The sequence below is a fragment of the Paroedura picta genome, chromosome 4 (genome assembly GCF_049243985.1).
Source record: "Paroedura picta isolate Pp20150507F chromosome 4, Ppicta_v3.0, whole genome shotgun sequence".
Classification (NCBI taxonomy): domain Eukaryota; kingdom Metazoa; phylum Chordata; class Lepidosauria; order Squamata; family Gekkonidae; genus Paroedura; species Paroedura picta.
The window spans coordinates 89308746-89330086 of record NC_135372.1 but is presented as its reverse complement, the minus strand read 5'-3'; the positions used below and the strand labels follow the sequence as shown (position 1 = coordinate 89330086).

The 21341-nt window shown below is 45.1% G+C and overlaps 1 protein-coding gene across 2 annotated transcripts in view; it reads left to right on the top strand.

The window, feature by feature from the left end:
- The window catches only part of DMAP1 (DNA methyltransferase 1 associated protein 1), a 48885-nt gene that overhangs the window by 13941 nt on the left and 13603 nt on the right, over positions 1-21341 (top strand). For both annotated transcript variants that reach the window (XM_077334019.1, XM_077334020.1), the window contains exon 9: positions 3816-3887. In XM_077334019.1, the coding sequence (XP_077190134.1) occupies positions 3816-3887 (72 nt within the window). The remainder of the gene's footprint in view (positions 1-3815; positions 3888-21341) is intronic.

Sequence of the window (21341 nt, the reverse complement as noted above, 5' to 3'; positions counted from 1 at the left end):
CAGGCAGCAAAATGGAACCTGTAAGGCAAATAGACATGGTAGCTTTTGAGGTTTTCTGATTCCAGAGTTTTAATATACTAGCTTGTAGAACATTGTAGAATAGATGATGACTTGGTTCACCACAGTTTGCAAATACTGCAGTAACAAGTTTAGTGCTGTAAGTGATAAATAATGCCAGCCCTTTTAACATCTTATATTAAATGAGTGCAAAACATCTATGCAAAGCTCTTGGCACAAAGTATCTATTGCTTCTGTCCACCAGAGCAGAAACAGCTGTGGCATCTTCTGCAGACTTTTGCTGCTGTACTTGTTCTGTGCTGCAGACCTGGAATCCATTACGAGGATGGCAAGATAGAAGAACCTGCAATGGAGATTTTTTTGCTGGGTTTCTTTCTTTCACTGCTGGGGAAACACACACTCCCACACTCTTTAGAAGTTGTAGCTTAATTGTCCATGAATTTATAGTATTGAAATACTTGTGAATCTGCAGTGGTTAAACAGAAAATAAATTATATGCTTTGCTTGTAATGGGAAGATATTTGGCTAAAGGGGAAAGACATTACTCCTGGAGAAAAAATATGAGGGACTTTGTGATGAGTGGCTATTTCCTTTTCCATGAAGTGTAAGCACGGAGCAAGTGAGTCAGACTGGACTGCTTTCACACACACACTAAATAACGCACTTACAACTTACTTTCAGTGCATTTTGCAACTGATTTCACTGTGTAAAATGGCAAAATCCACTTGCAAATGGTCACTGAAGTTGATTGAAACTGCATTATTTAGCATTTGTGAAGTGCCCATTACTGGTGTGGAATGGGGCAGGTTCTGGCACAATTATTGCAGGGACAAAGGCGTCAATTGCTTATTTACATGTTTTCAGTTTCCTTGGCAGCCATGGAGATATTAATAGCATTTTATGGTCAAGGCCACTGACAGAGGAGACTGGGGTGACAAAATCAGGATGGGGGGGGCCAAGTCAGCTGGAGGGCCCTTGAAGCTAGGGTTAGTCTGCATCCAGCCGAATGTCTTTCCATTTCTTTTTAATGCAGTTCTGGCTGTAGCCCCAGGGGCACTGGGAAGTCGGATCTCGGCTAGGCTTCCCTTTCTCCAAGACTGAAGCAAAGCCCATCAACCAGCCCAGCAGTGGAGGAAGACAGAACAGCACACTGGTGGCTGCTACAGTAATTGCCAGCCAGCTAACAATGCTGTTGCCTCTAATCGCTTAGTCTTTGTCTCTTCCTCTCTTTGCACCCAGATCAGCCAGATCTTGCAAAGCAGTAATTAGGATGTTGCAGCAAGAGTAAACAACCTTTCCCTCTCTCTTTGTTAATTTTACTCCCTCTTTTTTACAATTTCCTCATTTATTTCTATCTCCCTCCACCAAATTCTCCCATGTCTCCCTCTTTATTTTCACTTTTTGGTCTCAGGACCTTCTTATCCCACTCCTGATTAGTGACAGAATATATATTAAAGAGTAGTATAGTATCAAACTTCTGTTAATATTATGAAGGGGGGAGAGTTAATATTTCCTCATGATCTAACAATGTAGGGAAAGGGTGCTCCCCTCTTCCCCCTTTACATGCATGGTAATGGAACATTAATCTATTTTAGTGGTTATACATGTGGAACAGAAGTTACAATTCCCCGTTCAAGCACTGGGTTGTTAATCATTATTGTGCTGGTGGAAGATCTAATAGCCCTTTGAAAAGGCTACTTTGCTATATGACAAATGATGCAATTTTTAAAATATTATTAAAAATGCAATTTATAACAAATATATATCATACCCAGTCCTTCTAAATGGGGAACCAAGGCTGCATTGTTCTCCTGTCATCCATTTTATCCTCACAGCAACCTTGTGAGGTAGGTCTGGCTGAGAGTATGTCACCCAGCAACCTTCCATGCTGGGTTTGGAATACGAGCAATTAAAGACACATGACAGATTGCTTAAAAGCTCTCTTATTACATGCTGTCTATTGTGAAGATAACCTGGCTCTGGATGTTCCAGTTCCCTTCGTTTTTGGCACCGCCGCTTCCATCCTCATTCTGGGGCTGGTGGCCGGTTTTCAAACATGTAGCCTAAATTTTTGATGAATGATGCCTGCCACAGAGACCATCAGCTTCAGTTGCAAATAGCACGGTGTTGTCATGGTTTGTCTGACCTGGGCCAGGATTTTCCCATGCCATTCTGTTTCGGCCCTGGAACTCCCACAATCCTCCTAAAGCTGGTGGCCAGTTTTGATTGTCCTAGCTTTATTCGCTGCCTGCCAGTGTGATGTAGTGGTGAAAGATGAGGATCTGGGAAGCTCTCGGAAGCTACCATAGTGGCCTGCTGGGTGATCTTGGGCCAGTCACACAGACTCAACCTAACATAGCTCACAGAGTTGTGAGGGTCAAATGGAGGAGAGGGAAAAGATGTAAACTGCTTTGGGTCCCTTTTCAGGATTATGGTGGGATATAAACAAACATGGACAGACAGGCCAATTCTTTTATTACTATTGATTCACGGTAGCAATATTTGTTCATTTTATTAAATTTGGTTTGGATCAGAATCTTAGGGGGAAGTGCAGAGGGAATCTTTGGCAGCCCTGTTTACAGTGAAATGACCAGTCGTGGCACTTCAGTGGTTCATGCTTGCTGTATACGCAGCTAGCCATTTAAGCGACAAGTTATACTAGCCAAGGCCATCATGCCATGGTCATACCCTTCAAATGACAGTGGGCTTTCTACTGATACATTATTGTTGGATTGAGGCCAAATGTAGACATTTTTAGATGGATCAAAAGACATATAGTTGATTGGGCTAGGAAACAAATTAGCAGGTCGATCTTGCATAAAATGATGCTTGAAAGTAACTTTGTGTCTGTATTGGAGTTAGAGACCGTTTTTCAGATGATTGAACACAGTTTAAGATGTGGAAGTCAATCAAGAGTTTAAAGACCTGGCAGCCTGAACAGCTTTCTTGTAGTCCTAGTTAGGAGGAAATGGATTTTAGCTTAGCAGAGTCCTGGCTGTTAATCTGGAAGAAGTTGCAGTTAGGTTAGTGCAGCCCTTGGAATGAAGAACTTACAGTTTCACATGTCATCATGTCAGTGTTCCATCTTGTCCAGTTCCTGCCTCAGCTGTTAGTTTGAAACATTTAAGAGGAAGTATGGGGCTTGAACTCAATCTTCCAATCCAGTTCCATGTCTTGGGTCCTAAAGTCTTGGTGGGGTGTGTCAAGAGGATTGGAGCTTGACATCTTTATGTGTTAGCACCCACAGATTTGTTAATTCAGTTATTTAACACTTGTACATGAAATACATGTGCTACAGTAATAAATTCCAAAGATAGTTTGTGATGTAAAGAATTTACTCCTTTATTGCTTGATTTAAACTGTGTATTTGTTCAGAACCAGATATAGTGTAAGTACAATTGAAGCTATTTTGTTGCAGCATGCATCACTTTCATACTGACCTGCCCAGACTTATTCAGGAGAATGACATTTGTTTCTGAATGTTATTGAATGCTTTCATAACATCACGAGGATTAAGTTCATATTAATTGCAAACAAAATATACTAAGCTCATCTTATGCAATTTGAATGGCATATGAATGAATGTGTTGATTTTTCGTGGTGTTCTGAATCCCAAGTTTAACCAGCCCTGGTTATTAAGTCCATGTGGCGCTGCTAAAAGTAAAAAGGATGGGTTCCTCTTTTTTTCACCCATGTGCCTCTGAGAGCTGGCTCTCAATCAGGAAGGGGTGCTACCCTTTTGGGATTGTTTTATGCCCCTACTTTATTTCAGCAAATATTGTCTCGTTTTGTTTCAGGCTGTCCCAGAGACTGCTGGTATCAAGTTTCCAGATTTCAAGTCTGCAGGGGTCACATTGCGGAGTCAGAGGGTAAGTTTCTGTATTTGTCTAGCTTTCATTCCCTGTTCACTCTTCTTTTCAAACTACTTAAGGTCCAATGCTAAATATGTGCAGAGAGACTGAGCTGCAGTGGGCTATAACTAGTCTGTGCAATGTTAGCTGTAAATTTACTCTAGAGGCTCACTAGAGCTGCCAGTTCTATATGCTGGAATCTGCCCTTTTGCTTTTAAGCCTCCACTGTTCTGTACCATCTGTGATGGTCTGCGCTTAGAAAGGCAAATATGTGCTGTGTAAACAATGAACTGTGAAGGATTAATTCTTCACAAAGCCAGAGTACCTTGAGTGACAGGCTGGTTGGCATGAGTTGCTGGGGGGGGGGGATTGAGTCTGATTTCAGCCTTAACTTAGAGAAGTTTAACTCAGATGGAGAACTGGGGGACTATTGGCAAGTAAGTTTGGGAAGGAGGCAAAGACTCCCATTTGGGCCAAGGAAAGCAGATGTCCTAGAGCAGCACTTCTCAACCTAGGGGTCACAACCCCTTTGGGGGTTGAACAACCCTTTCACAGGGGTCATGCTCCTGCACTCTCCCCACACCGGTGAGCATGCACAAGCCCGAGTGGCTCCCTCACCCTGGCCATCTCACGAACTGTTGATGCAGCCCTGATCCTAGAGCGGCCCTTGCTGAGGAGCCTTTGGACCAGCCAGCTGGCACCTTTGCCACCAGAGAGCACACTAATTGGCTCCAGGAGAGCATGTTAATTGGCTCCAGTGCATGCTGGGAACCACCGTGACTCTGCCCCTCTCGGCCTGGGATGCTGCCCCAAAGCTTGGCAATGGCAGAAGTCCTGGAGGCTGGGGAGAATTCGGCGAGGGGAGTAGCACGCTTGAGGGGGGGGAGGCAGGCAGGCGCCTTTTGGCTTTCTCCCGCATGTAGTCTGCTTGGGGAGCACTGATTGGAGGATGCGGGGAGGAGGGGGAGGGAAAAGCAGGTTGCACCAGATGGCGAAAAGATGGCTTCCAGGCAATGCTCCTCACTCGTTGCCGGGGTTGTCTCCTCCTCCTCCTCCACCGCCTGGCTTTGAAACTTTTGTTCTCTCCGGTTTGGGGTCGAAATGAAGTTTTGCAGCTACCTTTCTATCAGGAAAGTTCCAGGAGGAAATTGGGTGGGGTGCCCCTCAGGGATCAGCAGGGTTGGTGTGCTCAGAAGTGAGGCGGATAGCCCAGGTGTGGGGTGGAAATGGGAGGGGAAATTGGGAGGTTGTTGGTCACGGCATTAGGAAGGTTGAGAACCACTGACCTAGAGAGAGAAGAAAATTCCCTATCCAGTCAAACAGGGAGTTAGCTCTGAAGAGTGCAAAGATCCCTCACTGGTCAGAAACTGCCTTTAGAAACTTTAAGAGGCAATTAAAAACTCAAGACAAATACTGGTGTTTCAAGAGAAGGGGGTTAGGTACTTGAAAGAGTGCACCAGTCTTCTGGAAACCAAAAGAGTTAGAGTTACTGAAAGAAAGTGCCCTGAAGTATTTGGGGAAAACACTAGAACAAAAGCCTTTCAACATAAAGATTTTAAGTAACTGTGAAAAATGTAAGAAATTCTCATTAGACTGAACTATAAATACTTCAGTTATCTATATTGAATACCTCAGGAATTTTACTTTGATTTCTCCCTACATTTCCCTTCTATGTTAATTTGGAATATAAAAACTTCTCGTGCTATTTAAGTCATACAAATTACTTCCCTCAGGTTCCTGGACTGAGCAAACAGCCAAAATATTGTACTGTGACAGGATGGAATAGCCAGAGTTCTTCAGGAAAGTAGAAAACAGATAACTAGGGTGGCTCAGTCACAGAAGGGAAAGACTGTTGACCCTACTCTGGAAACTACAACTGGTCCAGAATGCAGCTTCCCCGGTTCTCACACAAACACTGTGGAGAGCCCATATAAGACCAGTCCTGCAGCAGCTGCACTGGCTCCCAGCTGAATTCCAGATTCAGTTCAAGGTTTCGGTACTTAATTTCAAGATCTTATGCAGTCTGGTCCCCTGAATATGTTCCCCAGAGACTGCTATGCTCAGCCGACCACAACTGGCTGTGGATGCCTGGCCCCAAAGAAATATGTCTGCCCTTAACCAGAGCCAGGGCCTTTTTGTCCCTGGCTGGTGAATGAGCTCCCCAAAGAGATCTGGGCCCTGATGGAGCTTGCTAAGTTCTGCAGGGTTTGTAAGGTGGAGCTCTTCTGCCAGGCCTTTGGTTGAGGCCAGCCAGAGAACTTACTAGAACAACAAAATCCCCCCCCCAAAAAAAAACCATCACCACTTAATTGTAATACTGACAAGCCAGAACATAACAATCAGAGCTGAGAAGTGGCAATTGCCACAACTTTTAAACAGTTTATATTATTATGGTTTTAATTATATTGCTATTGTTTTATTATTATTTACTGAGTACTGATACTGATTGTGGAAATTGAATTTCTTGTTCACTGCCCCAAGATGGCAACACTGAGAGGGAGCGGTATATAAATCAAACAAACAATAAATAAAAAAATTAAAATGGAGGGGGAAATCTTGTCTCTGGAGGGAGGGAAGTGGATGGGAAGAATCATGTTTACGCTTAAGTGGAGATGATGGGAGCATGTTCTGTAGCCAGGAGTACAGCCATGGAAAATGCATTGCCTCTTAGGACTTGATTTCCGTAATGTACGGCTCAGTTTAGTTGGCTATCCACATTAAGGGAAAAAAATTCTGACCACAAATTTAAGACTCCTGAATTCCACAGCAAATAGACCACAAGAGCCAAATTCTTTAGTAGATGTGGCATGTGAAATTGGATATTCTGAATTTTCTCAGGGACCATTTTAATGTTACTGTATGAACTGTGTAAATAAATTTGTTTTCCTGTTCCATTTTCTTTCTGTTTATTAGCTAAATTGTCTTTCTAGTCAAATATACAAGGCACTGTTTAGGGAACATTCAAACCGCCATGTTCTGGTGGTTAGAACTGTACATTTTATCTGAACAAAATGGAAGATGGGTGACTCTTTAGCATGTAGGAGATCGGACAGGATGAAAATGTGACGGAACTGAAGTACGGGATCAACCATGGGAGTTACCTGGCTGACTCTGTTCCACATTACTAAAATGAAAATTGTAGTGACTGACTCCATAAGACAGGTGGCTGAGAGAGAATGATAGAATTCCCATCTTGCTAGAAAGGATTTGGAGATTCCAAATTTCTTTTGGAATGGCTGTAATGCCCTCCCTCCATGCTTTTTATTCGGAGCTGATTATTGATGGATTGTCTTGGGTGTGGCTTTGCTATGTGACATGTTGGACAACATCCTCTGATAAAGCACGAAATGTTGGTTGGCTATGGCTCGTGTTAAAATTTATGAATATATGATAGATCTTTCCCTGACAGAAGGCTAAGTGTTGTAATTATAGAACATGATTGGGAATGCCACTTTGAGCTGCTGGTTTGGGCTGTGGTTCTTACTGTCACAGAAGGAAAGCAACAATGTCTTAGAGAAGGGACGTTCTCGCTTTTCCAATATTCCTATTTCAGCACTGATAGAGATTTATTATTTGGCAGACCCAAATTTAGGTTTGTTTCCACCCTGTTTGATTTACTAATCAAAGCCCTTGTTCCAAACACAAAGCAGATTGTATCCATTTATATCTCAATTTGACTAATGTTTAAGAATCAAATTTGTATTGTGTGTGTGAGCGTGCTCATGTGCACAGACATGCCTGCTTGCATGCACATGCACACACAGACAAGTTAGGCCTTGAATCTGTCTCAGGTTAAAAAGATGTATTACTTAATTTAGCTTGGATTATTGCAGTGCTGTTATGCAGCTGCAGATTGAAAACACCACCTGCCAGTAAGGATTTGGTATTTTGTATTATGAACATTTCATTTATAAAAGGGAACCATTTCAGCTAAACTTTTCCATGGGGCCCATTTTTAATCATTCAGATTTTCGAGACCCTAAACCAGGGGTAGTCAAACTGCGGCCCTCCAGATGTCCATGGACTACAATTCCCAGAAGCCCCTGCCAGCATTCGCTGGCAGGGGCTTCTGGGAATTGTAGTCCATGGACATCTGGAGGGCCGCAGTTTGACTACCCCTGCCCTAAACATTGATTAGACCCAGTGTTAGGACACATGGCCTGATTGAGAAGGGAATATGTTAGAAAAATTGTCTCCTGTACAGCAGAATTTACCCTTGGTTTCTTACTTGATTTTGTCTGGGGCCTACTTTCTTTTTGATTGCTGTGTATCTCTGGCTAGATCCTAGACCACAGCAATAACATTTAAAGAGTGCGATTTCATGGAATGGTGATATCATGTGGAAGGTTGCTATTCAGCAACTAGCCATTCCTGAATACATTGTACCAGTAATGCCTGAATCAGGCCTCTGATTTAGTTGTCTTATATAAACTGCTGGAACATTTGTAAGGCTAGAAGGCTTAATCAACATTTGTGTGGTGTGTTTCAAGGGCTTTTCCAGGTGACTCTAATCTCAGTGTTGGCTGGGATCTGAGAATCCCCATTCTACAGGGATTGTGTTTTTTTGCCAATATTCTGCCACTTGTGGCAGACATCTTCCCCGTATCCAGCTCTTTGTGAATGACAATGTTGGGAGATGGCGCGCAGTGTGACAAATGCAAAGGTGAATAGATTTGGAAGCCTTGGAGAGAAATCAGGCGAGGGTTTGTTGACTGCCTGTTTTAACTTTTCTTTCTAAACAGCTTATTCAGATTCTCTCTTGTAGTCAGTTGCAGGTGAAGCCAGAACGGCTTCATATCTAAGACTGACATGGCGCTTTCTGGTCAATAGTAAGGTGGAATGCTTGCAAAACCAGTATTTTCCTCCTTTTATTTTTACAAATCCATCTGTTAATCTGTAACCATGAACATGAATGAACTTATAAATAAAAGCGCTAAGGGGTCCTTGGAGGAGTTTGGCATAAACATTTAACGACCAATCAGGATATCTGTACAGCTTCTGCCTATGTCCTCCTCTAGCCTGATTGGCTGTCTACCCAGCAGCTGCCCAGTCAACTACCGTATCCCGCCCCTGACCGTCTCCTCACACTGTTTCACTTGGTTGGAGTCCCTGGCTGCTCAGAAGTCCATCGTAAGGTTAGTAAGCTGCCAGGCCCAGCTGTGGACCCTGCAGCCTGGAGGTCCCCAGGCCTCTGGCTGTTGCATGTGGGGGTCCAGGGGCCCAGAGCTGCTCAGGGCCACGGGAGGAAGGCCAGCCTGCTCCCCAGTGCTTCCCCCCCAAAAAATGCCACAGCGGCCTCCAGAGGGCTCACCGGCCCTTTTGTAGCCAGTGGTTGGAGGAGCTGGGTCCTCGCTGCCGCTTTCATCCCTTCCGCCTCACAAGAACCCCGCTGAGCCCTCTGTGCACTTTGGTGGCCTTTCTGCAAAGGTAGCAGCAGGAGCTGGCTCTCCACCACTGCTTACGTCGAGCCCTCTGGGGGCTTAGGTGGCCCTTTGGCGATGGCAGCACATGCAACCTCCCACCCCTAAATAGGCCCGCCAAGTCCTCTGCAGTGGCAGCAGAAGAACCCAGCTCCCTGCCGCCATTCCCACCCACCCTGCCTCGAAAAAAGCCTGCTGAGCCTTCTGGGGGCTTTGATGGCCCTTGGCCACAGCTGGCACCAGGATCCACTTCCCCGCCCCCTTCCCCGACAGAAGTCTGGTGAGCCCTCTTGGGGCTTTGCTGGCTCTTGGGCTGTGGCAGCAGAACGAACTGCCACCCTGCTGCAACTTCCCACCCCCCTCCCCTCTAAACCGCCACCAAGCCTTCTCCAGGCTTCAGCTGGCCTGCTTGTGGCGAGGGGGGGGGGGGCAGTGGCTAGTGCCCATTGTATTCTTTGATATAATGGGCTTTGCTGATGGTTTAATATAAAAATGCAATGTATCTTTTAAAGATATGCTTTGTGCTTTCTAATTAATTTTAATATGTCACTAGTGTGAAGATCAGTACATTGCTTGTATGGGTAACAGATATCCTATTCAGTGTGCTTGTAGTTCCCAGACTCTCTCTATGGAAAGGCCCTAACAATAACTTCCTTAATGGAATAATGTAGGCTTATTGAACTTCCACAGAAGCAATTGTCCTGGAAATCTGAATGGAAAAATAGTCATTAGTTTTTAGTTGCAATATACAGTGAGTTTCGGTGATGAGCAATAGTTAGAAACTTCTGAGACCCAGTTTTTCACTGGAAATGAAAGTCTGTCTTCTGGGCCTGGGGACCAAAGCATGGTTCCTTCTCAAGTTGTGTAAAGCAACAGGCCTCCCTTTTGGTATCCTGACTTTGTTCCTCTAGAAAAGCATGGAATATAGTAGTCTTGAAAAAGACATGGTTTTGTAGGACTCCTGATCTTGTGTCCCACCTTCACTAAAATGGGGGTGGGGATGGGGATTCAACATTAAAAAAAAAATTAAATTTGAATAGTGCTCCACCATCCTGTCCCTTTGAACTGGAATGAAAGCGGTTCTCATGAACTTTTATGTTCTAGTTATCATTAGATTTAACATATCATCGCTGTGCTAATGCACGTTTTGTTAGGGAATGTTGTGGATGTGTTCAGTTGCTACCTGGTCCCTGTTGTGAAAGAGAATGCCATTGAAGTATAGGTGGAGATCTGATCTGAGCTTGTCGCTCCGAGATGAAGCAAGAAGTCTGGACTCCAGACTGCTAGGACTTTGATAATGAGGCAAAAACACTAGGATGAAAGCAAGTTCTTAGCAACCTCAGAGCCATGGAGCGCGCTGGGGGATGCTGTGGCGCAATTGTTTCGTTCACAGCTGGGCACCTTCTACCAAGAAAGGCTTCCAGCTGGCAGTTTTACTTGTTACCTGCTAACTAGGATCTTGTAGACAAATTGGTGGTCAGACCAATTAAAAAGAAATGGGGGGAGAGGGAGCTTTCATTCCCATTGATTCACAACATCCACCCTTACTGGCTTTTAAATATTTACTAGCCAACTGAGCACTTTTTTAGCACTGATTAATGAGGTACAGTCCACTGAGGTGATCGCTTTCTTGCAGCGCAGTGCTGCAATAGGGTGGGGGCTCGGGTTGTACTGTGCATTCAAGATAAACGAGTCTTTTGGTCAAAGCTTGGCATGAGGGAGGGGCTGGACTCAGGCGTGCGTGTGGATTAAATGCATGTTCTTGGTCTTGAATTTGTTCCGCTCTGAAACAGTTGCTTGTGCCGCCTGTTTACACTTCACCAGAGGCCCTTGGCCGTGCACCTTCTCTCTGACATTAATGCAAGGCCAGAACTCATCAGCTGCTAACGGGGGGAAGCATCTGTCTTTCCACGCTTGATCAATACTGTCCCTTCAGAGGCCAAGCCTTGAAAGCAGTTACATAAAATACCAGTAATATTTATTTGGGTTTGATAAATTTAATTACTTGGAACAATTAATAATTTATCTCTTTAGTATTGACTGTGCTGCGAGGCATCTTGGTGAGATAAGCTGATGGTAATCAGCGCCTCCTTATTAGCCGGAAATTGTATGTTGCTACAACGAGGGAACTTCCTATAGTTTGAAAGACGAAGTGTTCTTGTTGCTTTTAGTGACAGGTCATATAGCGTCTGTGTGCAGAGCCTGACTCTTCAACACAGATAATAGCCTGGGACGGGGCATGTGGCAAGATGGGTGGGCAGGGAGGTGTCTGTGATTCAAATGACATCTTTGCTTTACTCACAAATGGTGAGCCCCAGAGAGGCCAAGCTGAGAAGTGTCCTCTTGGTGTCTCATCAGCCGGTCATGGCGCACGTCTCAAACCATGTACCACTGCTGAAATCAGATGCTGGAATGCCGGATTTTCATGGGTCTTGCATGTTAGCCAGTTCAAGTCTTATTTAAGAGAAGAGCATGATAAAAGTATTTAGAAGAAATAAGATTCCCACCACCATGGCTCTTTGTAGCATGTCACCTGGGCACATCCAGTCCCATGCTATGTTCACAGTAATCCATGTGGACACTGGGGGTGACTGGGTGGATATTTTCTGATATTGGTATGAATGAGCTCTGGGTTATGCCTGCTCTCAGCCTGAGAAATGCAATATATACAGTATGTGCTGGCGTATAAGACTACTTTCTCCTCCTGAAAAACATGCCTCCAAGTGGGGGGGTCGTCTTATACGCCGGGTGCACTTCAGTTGGGATAGACATAGCTGCCCATAGTGGCACATAGTACTGTATTTTGAGTGGAAATGTTGGGGGGTCGTCTTATACGCCCAGTCGCCTTATACGCCGGCAAATACGGTAAATCTTGATGTCAAATGAAATAAATACCCTACCACGTTGGGAACCAGTGGAGTGTTGTAGATAGAGTCTGGGCTAGAGTCTGGGAGACTGCAGTGGCAGCTTCCTGGGTGACCTTGGGCCAGTCTCACGTGGTCAGTCAGTCTTTAGTGCACAAAAAGAAAAAATAGGAGGAGAATAATGTACATTACTTTGGAGCCCCCATTGGGGAGGTGGGTGGAGCATAAATGAAATAGGTTCGAGTTTTATATCTAAGGGTGGAGTTTTTAGAAATGTCTTTAAATGTTTAACTGTGATTTTTATTGCATTGTCTTGTGTTGTTCACTGCCCTGGGTCCACTTCAGCAGAGAGTGTGATTGACAAATTCAAAGAAATAAATGTAAATAAATAAAATAAATATATGAAATATGTGCACCAAAGCTTTGCAAGTCTTAGGATTAGGTTTCCAACTGAAGAGCCATCAATCCCTTCAAGACATAGTTCATGGCAGTGTGAGCTTTTTAAAGCTAGACCACATGGCGCCAAATGTGTGAGGTGGACCATGAAGCTGCTGGATGTACCCACACACGCACACACACATCCAACATTAGGAAAATATTTCACAAGGTGAGGTTGAAAGATATCGCCATGGTATGTTTGCAACTTGGGCCATTGTCCCTGGGAGTGTCTTCTGCGACCTCATATTCATTTCAGTTGTACATGTGGAAGAGCCATGCTCAGTGCACATCAACAAGGTAAAATGCTGTGACATTGCAGTTCTGCATCCAGAGCTACATTTGTGACTCAGTGAAATTATAAAAGCTACAGGGGCAGGACAGAGATTGCACTAGGATAGGCTTGCCCCTGAGAAGAGCTGTCCTTCCTTTCCTAGGCGGGCAGAGACTGTGCCATGCTCCATTCAGAATTCTTCAGTCTCTTCCAAGCCACTTCCTCCCTTTTTTGTGAGGGCCTGGGAAGGCTCTGAAAAATGCACAGGACCTGTATGTGAAGGGTATTCTTGCGCTACAAGCATAGATATGCAATGTGTTTAAGAAGGGGGGATTATAATAATAAACTGGCTGCATAACCAGAGGGCTTGAGGCTTCTCTTAGGCAGATTGTAAGTAGGTGGGCAAAACAGATTGTGTCTGAGCTTGCCTCTTGCGGCCCTTTCTTGCATGCCCAGGGAAAGGCTGATTGCCACTTTGGAGTCGGGAGGTAAATTTCCTCAAGGCCAGGCTAACCAAGGATTCTGTTTGTTTGTTTTTTTGTGTGGGGGGGGGGCATCACCTGGACATGGAATTGGGGTCACTGTGGGTGGGCAGGTAGTTGTGAATTTCCTGCATTGTGAAGGGGGTTGGACTAGATGACCCTGGAGATCCCTTCCAACTATCCCTTCTCTGATTTATGAGTCATACTCCTAAAAATGTTTGTTTTATCTGGAGGTAAAATGCCTACTCCTAGTTAGAGACCTGTCATGGTCTCTAAGGCTAAGTGCAAGGGCCCTCAAGTATAGCCTCGGGGTATGTGATCAGGTTCCTCACCCCAACCGCTCCTATGTATGGTGTTAGACCGTATTGGGAGCTGTTTGGGAACTAGTTGTCAACCTAATTTCATGCCATCTGCATGGAGACCAATGCCTGGAGCATGGGAGGGACTTTTTTGAGTCACACAGGAAACCACCGTCTTGTGTGCTGTTAGGGTTTGATTTTAAATTGTTGTTATTGTGTATTTTTAATGGCAGTGTGATATTTCTTTCTCTTTGTAAACTGCTGTGACCTGGCTTGCTAGGAGCGGTGGTCTAGATATCTGAATAAATAAATAGCAGCTCTGAATCAGTTACAACACAGACAGTGCACAGAGAGGTGGTCTCCTTGCTCTGAATTGTTTCTTCTTTCAAGCTTGACAAAGCCTCCAGAGCATCCCTTAGAGGTGATGAAAAAGTGGCTGCAATTAAGTAAGAGTCTTATTTTATTGATATATTTAAATATGTTAATTTTAAAGCATTGATATCAGTTCCATATTCATTGGGTCCACAGTTGTGTCTGCCCCTGGTGGGAGTGTCTGCCTTTCAGGTCTGGCAAAGACTGGAGCTCTGTGGGTCTATGTACTAGGTCTCGGGGGGCACAAGAAAAACACTTAAGACCTCCTGCTGCTTTTCTATGATCTCTGAAGCTCGACTTACAGAGGAGAGCCTTCCCCCGTACCCTACTCCTGTTGTTTGGAGCTGGGGAGGAAAATGGGGCTTATCTCCCACAACTGCATAGTTTTCAGAGGAGCTCCACGCACTTCCAAAGCTTGACATAATAGTGATGAGCATCCCACCACAGTTTTTAATACGGGAAGGATAGGATCTTGTCCTTGTAATCCAACTAGGCCCTCCAAGCCCCTGCAAAGCTCATTGCAACATCTGAAACTTGGTGGGATTTAATTTGGATAGTTATCTGATGAGTCCTAATGTCACCAGTAAGGTGGTTTGCTGGCAAATGTGTTGAATATTTCTTACAGTATACTTGTGAGCTTGGCTGCTAGGCAGGAGTTTGTATCTGGACAGTGTCTAGCTCCTTTAGATGTTGCAGAATTTGGTGTTTTGGCCATTTCCCCTGACAGTTGGATGTTCACACTGTTAGTTGGTTGGAATTACTCTCAGGCACATGTCAACCCCACCCCCCAAGTCTAGAAGTAAACATTTCAGAGTCATCCTGGAAGAATTTGATGCCCAAAAAGAGTCATCAGTGCCATGGTATTAGTGACTGCAGCTGTGAATAAAGGAATTTCCTTAAAAATGCTCAATACAGGAATGAACCTCTGAAAATGGTAAATACTTTGCATAGTTTAGAACAATCAGACCTTAAAGGAAGAACTCTCCTTGCAGCTGCGGCCAACAATACTGACAGGATGCTGGGCTGCATAATGAAGAGGAAATCCATAAGGGAAGCAGGCTAATGCTGGTGGATCACTGGGTGGTTCTCTCCTATCTTGGTAATGTCTGCAGCATTGGTTATTCCATCCTGCAGAGGAAATGGCCCAGTTGGGGCTTGGGGATTCCATTACCTTCCCCGGCAGTGTGCTCCACTGAGGCACTAGTCTGACAGGGAAGCTTTCTTAAAGGGTGATGTGAATCTCTCCTTTTAACCGAAGACCTTCACTCCATGGAAAGGTGGAACAAATATTTTTGTTATCTCAGAGGAGGGAAGCTACTAAAAATGCTTTCTGTGCAACCCCCACTGAAATTCAGTGAAATTGCTCAAGAGTACAGTATTTAACACAACACAACACCCATTCCTCTCAGAGTTTGCTGAGGACCTTTGGTGGGCCTTTTTAGAAGATGCTTTGACCAAATGAGTCCCAAAGCTTTGGAACTCCCTCCCCAGGAAGATTTGTCCATTTCCCTCTATCGACATCTTCTGCCAGTGGGGGAAAGACAGTTTGGTTGCCAAAGCAATTCAGTGGTGTGAATGCCAAAACAATTCAGGGCTTCAGCAATGAACAGCTCCAGAGATATCACCAGTGTCTGACTGGAAGGTTCAGAAAAAGGGCCAGAATATTCCATGCTATCCAGTGCTGGAGTCCAGCACCTCCCCGCGAATATAGGGGCTGCTGGACCACGAGCATTGATTCACTGAGCAAAGAGTTCCTGAGCGAGGGGTCTTCTCAGCCCTGAGCAACATTGCTCCGTATAACCAGAAGTCATAGCATGCTTCACTGGAGAGTTACGTGTTAAACCAATAAGCTCATAATAATATTCTTCCTGCAGCCCCACCCCTTTGCTCAGTTTCTGTCTCTGGCCTTTGTGGGTGATATGGCAGTCCTAGGAGATTAGCACTGCATGGGAGTCTGGTTCCTCCACTGCGATGTGAACACATGAATCTGCCTTATACTGAATCAGACCTTTTGTCCCATCTAAGCCAGTATAGTCTTTTTAAAATTTATTTATTTACATTTATATACCACTCTACCTTGCGGTTTAGAGCAGTTTACAATGAAGACCTGTAGAAAAATACAGAGAAAGCATCATAGTTATGAACTTATAACATTTCTAACTGTACAACATTATAACTGTGTAACTGTTAATTCCACAACTGTGATTCAGTTCTATCTGAGAATATTGCCAGAAGAGGAATCACCCTGTGCATCTGCCAGGCATTATTGGTGGTGGGAGCTCTAGTTGGTAGAGCTGATTCTTTGGCTTTGACCGAGAGCTCCATTTTGTAGGCCCTGCAGAGTTGTTTTAGTTCTGACAGGGCCCTGATCTCTTCTGGGAGTTCATTCCACCAGTGGCCATGACGGAAAAAGCCCTGGCTCTGGTCGAGGCCAAACAAGCCTCCCTGGGGCCAGGAATCACCACCTTGTTTGAATTTGTGGAGTGTAGTGCTCTCTGAGGGCATCAGCACAGAGGCAGTCCCTCAGTTACTAAAGGCCCAGACCATGTATTGCCTTGAAGGTAATTACCGAAACCTTAAGTCTTATCTGGTATTCAACTGGTAAACAGTGCTGCAGTTGGAGTATGGGCTGGATGTGGGCCCTCCAAGGTGAGAACCCTGGAAGATGAGAACCCTGGATGCTGCATTCTGTACCAGTTGTAGTTTCCGAATCAGGGATAAGAAGAAGAGGAAGAAGAGTTGGTTCTTATATGCCACTTTTCCCTACCCAAAGGAGGCTCAAAGCGGCTTACAGTCGCCTTCCCATTCCTCTCCCCACAACATACACCCTGTGGGGTGGGTGAGGCTGAGAGAGCTCTGATATCACTGCTCGCTCAGAACAGTTTTATCAGTGCCGTGGCGAGCCCAAGGTCACCCAGCTGGTTGCATGTGGGGGAGCGCAGAATCGAACCCGGCATGCCAGATTAGAAGTCCGCACTCCTAACCACTACACCAAACTGGCTCTGCAGAGAAGGCCTGCATAGAGCAAACTGCAGAAATCCAGCCTAGTGGTGACCATCACATGGATCATTGTGGCTAGGTGTTCTGGGGCCAGATAGGGCGTTAGTAGCTTAGCTTGGTGTAAGTGGAAGAATGCTACCCATTCTACATTAATTCACGAAAGGTAATAATTGGCACTTACCATTAGGAAACCAATGCCTCTAGCTTTGAATGGTAGAAAAAAGAACCATTTCTAGCCTTCAAGATCAATCTTTGGCAAGAGCCAAAAATGCTGTGGCTGGAACTTTCATGCTCAGGTGGTAGTGCAAGGTATTTCATCATCTATGTTGAAGAGGGAAGGAGGGGCTGCAATCCATATGTGTTTTATTGGCTCACCCCAAATGGCCCACCTTGGCCTCTAGGTGTCTTGCTTTGCCTTCTCCTGTCCAGTTGGTGAGGGCTGAAGGAGGAGAATCCTCCCCTATTGCTAGTTTGCTTTCCGTAGTCCACTTTCATCACACTCTTCCTCTAAGGCAGTGGTCCCCAACCTTTCTGAGGCTGGGGACCGGCAGGGCATCGGGCCACGCCCACGCAGACCACGCCCGCGGGCCGCGCCCGTGCATCGGGCCGCGCATGCGCGATGCGTGGCCGGGCCCTGATTCCCTCTCCCTGCCCTCCCGTAGTAAGAAGCTTCCCAGGCCGCAAGCTTGCGGCCCGGGAAGTTTTTTACTGCAGGGGGGGCGGGGAGAGGGAGCCGCGGCCCGGCGCCATGGCCTTCGCGGCCCGGCACCGGGCTGCAGCCCGCAGGTTGGGGACCACTGCTCTAAGGTACTCTGGACTGCCTTCATCTTTGTTCCCATTTGCCACTACATATACCTGCTCTCATCCTCCTCTAACCACGTGGCTGTGATTCATAGGTTGGTGTACACCCCTTTTATTTATTTTTCTCTTGCTACACAGTTCATGCATTTCCAGATTGTTTATGGCAAGGACAAAGGCTCAGAGTCCCTAAATCAAAAGCAATGCTGGCATAATTATAAGCACAATCTGGCGTTGCAAAGAGGGCTGTAGGGAGAGGCTGTCAGAGGAAGAGAGCATCCAAAATATACTAACCTCAAAAATCCTAGCTAATCAGTTCTTCAACTTGGGCAATCCATTCTTTGAGATATTGTTACAGTGGGACTTCAGCGATAATAATTCTGGTAGACTACTACAGAGTGGGAGGCCTGCTACTCCCTGTTTTGTTTGCCATCTCTTAGGAACAAAACTTTCTCTTGTGCACTGTGTGTCTAATTTCAGTCTGGCTGGTAGACAAAAAAGTGATGTGCTGCCTAATAGGAAATAGAGGTCAAGTTTGCAGCCTTTGATCTGATATGGTGGGATGGAAACACTTCAGAGATGACAACTCCCAGGATGGAAATGTTCCCACTTTGAATTGTGCTGTACAGGAAGGCATAACTATGTCATTTCAGACATGTTACCTGCAAGTTAAACATTTGGAAGAAGTTCCTGACAGTTAGAGCAGTTTCTCAGGAAAACAGGCTTCTTTGGGAGATGGTGAGTTCTCCATCTTTGGAAATGTTTAAACAGAGACTGGATAGCGATCTGACAGAGAGGCTGATTCTGTGAAGGTTTAAGGGGGTTAGCGTGGATGAGCGGTAGGGTTGTGAGTGTCCTGCATTGTGTGGGGGGTTGGACTAGATGACCCAGGGAGTCCCTTGCAACACTATTATTCTATGATTCTAAGTTATGTGTAGGTGGTTGAGAGTTAATTCTTCAGTCTAGAAAGGTATCTTGCAAAACTGGCTTAGTCTTCACGGTTCTGTGTCAGATTCCAGTAATACTTTTAGTCCAAGGAGAATTACAAAAAAAAAATAAAAAAAATGGGGTAGTGTATTAATCTGCCTCCATGAAAAGCTCCTGCACTTCCTGTTTGGAAGGAGTTTATGTTGACATTTTGCTTTACATTGTGAATACCTGCATTTCATAAGTTAACACAAGTACTTCATAAAATTTTATAGAACCTTCAGATGAAGGTAGCGTAGCTTTTGCAGATGGAGATAGTATAGCTAAAAAGGGAAAGCCTGGGAGCTGGGATGACTCTAGGCTTGTGTGTGTATGCCAATAAGGACTGTGAAATCTTCCCCACCTTCTCCTTTCCATTAGAACAGGGATTCGTAGCCAGTGTTCTGCTCCCAGGTGTTCTGGATGGCCACTGACATTACTGGAGTCCACTTCCCCTGTTGCTGCCACGTAGGCAGCTTGCTTGCATTAGCAGCCAGGCAGCTAAAAATGTATCCTTTTCTTCCTCATCCCTCTCATGCTGTGGGATGAGGGGCCTGACCACATGCCGCCATCTCTCCGTGCCCCCGTTTGGTGTCACCACTTCCAGTCCCTTCTCAGGCAGACCCCCCTCCTCATATGCAGAACCTAGTTGCGCCATATACTGGAGGGCAGAAAAGTCGGGTGGGTGCTGCTTCTAATGGTCTCTTCTCAAGCCATGGGGCACGCGAGCAGTGGTGGCTTTGAGTGGCCGTTGAGAACAGCCTGGCCCCAGCTGAATAGGCTGGCGAGGGGGTCTTCTGGAAGAGCAGGCAAGTGAGGTTGGGGTGTTGAGCATGCACGGGATGGGAAAGGCAGGCTACTGTCGGTGTGGGGATTTTGGAATGCTGCTGGCTTTCCTTGGAAACCCAAGTCTTGTTCTCTTCTCCTTCAGCACAAGGATGAGGAGCATCATAAATAGCTTGGCCCAGGGAAGGTAGCCATGCCACTTATGTGGAAGTGAGGCCTGCAGACTCAGTGGGGGTAGCCACTAAATTACACCCTTCTAAATTCACTGAGCTTAGAGAACAGTGACTGTTTAAAATTGTGCTGTTAGTTGTGAGGAAATGTGAGCCACTCAAAGATTTGGGTTTATTTGTGGATAGTTTGTATTTCTCTAAAATTACCCGTCACTTCTGATGCTGATATGATTTTAGGTTATTAATATTTCTGCTTTGGAAAAAAATGGCAGTATTTACTTCTTCTTTTTTAAAAAAATTCTGCTTTTATGTTTGGGTACTAATGCTCTCACTTTGAGATAAATGGTTCTGTTTCTGCTAGAATGTTGTTACTTATATTATATAATCTAGGGGTGTGGCAGGGGTGTGACTAGCTGACATCACTTCTGGCCCTGTTTTGGGGTTCCTCAGAACAAAAAAGATATTTCAGGGCCTCCTCCATAGTCAGAAGGTTGAAGATCCTTTTCTAGTCATGGGAAAGTTTATTCTCTAGGGCTTGTTTATACTAAAAGCCATACGAGTCAGGCAATTATGGTGAGGAGGAAGAAAGAGTGATTTTTCCTTCCTTTTCCCTTCCCTGCTACAACCACCCACCTTAGCCCTGAAAATAATTTTTTTCTGGGATTGGAAATGGTTCTCCCAAGGAGGGAAACACAGAGAAGATCCTGCAGACCTTGTACCCAAAGATCCAATCCTTTGTATTAGAATGGCCTTAAGGAAGAATGCCAAGCAATACTTCTCTTGTCATCAGGTTTCCAACACTTATAGTTTAGTTCCTATTGCTTCTTGCTCAGAATTAGTCAAACTACAAACAGTGCATGGTACATCTGCTCCTAGATAGAATGACTTCAGGATGCAGATGAGGAATTGTTGAATTAGACATTCCCTCATTTCACACTCCTTGTTGATGGAAATCTAGCATGGCAAAGAGTGTGGTGATAATCCTGGCTTCTTGATATGCTGCTTTTGTCGGTGTACTGAGGTTTCTATTTTGGGGACAGCATTCAAACGTGCAACTCCTACCTCAATAGCAGGCTGACATCGAAGGACTGTATCATGTGATATTGCTCAGAGGATTTTTCAGGTAGCCTATTATTTAGGGCTGACTACTTGAAGTGGTCCCCATATGAGAGGTAGGTGAAGTTGCTACTGAACTCTTAGCCAGAATGGGATCAGGTACAGGTGGCATGAACTGGTGCCTCTGCGTATGTGGTATATATGCCGTACTCCAGCTCCCATGATGGCAGTGGTTGAAAAAGTGCCTCAGACCTTGAGGAAATCCTCTGCAGTTTGCATAGCATGCTATTAAGACGAACCGTTCAGGAGACGGTATTGCACAGTGGGACAGTTTAACCCAGGTGTGCCCCTTTCCTTTGATGAAATGTGCCAGTGCCCAAGAGTCCTTCCCATTGTTCAAGTGACATGGACTGGCTAGTTTAGTTTTTTGAACAGTCACCAGGACTATGTTTGGTAGCCACTATAATCTCACCATGGAAACATTTATCCTTCCCATTATTAGTGTAATAACTTGGATCACCCATCCATCTCACAGATGACCTGAGCTACC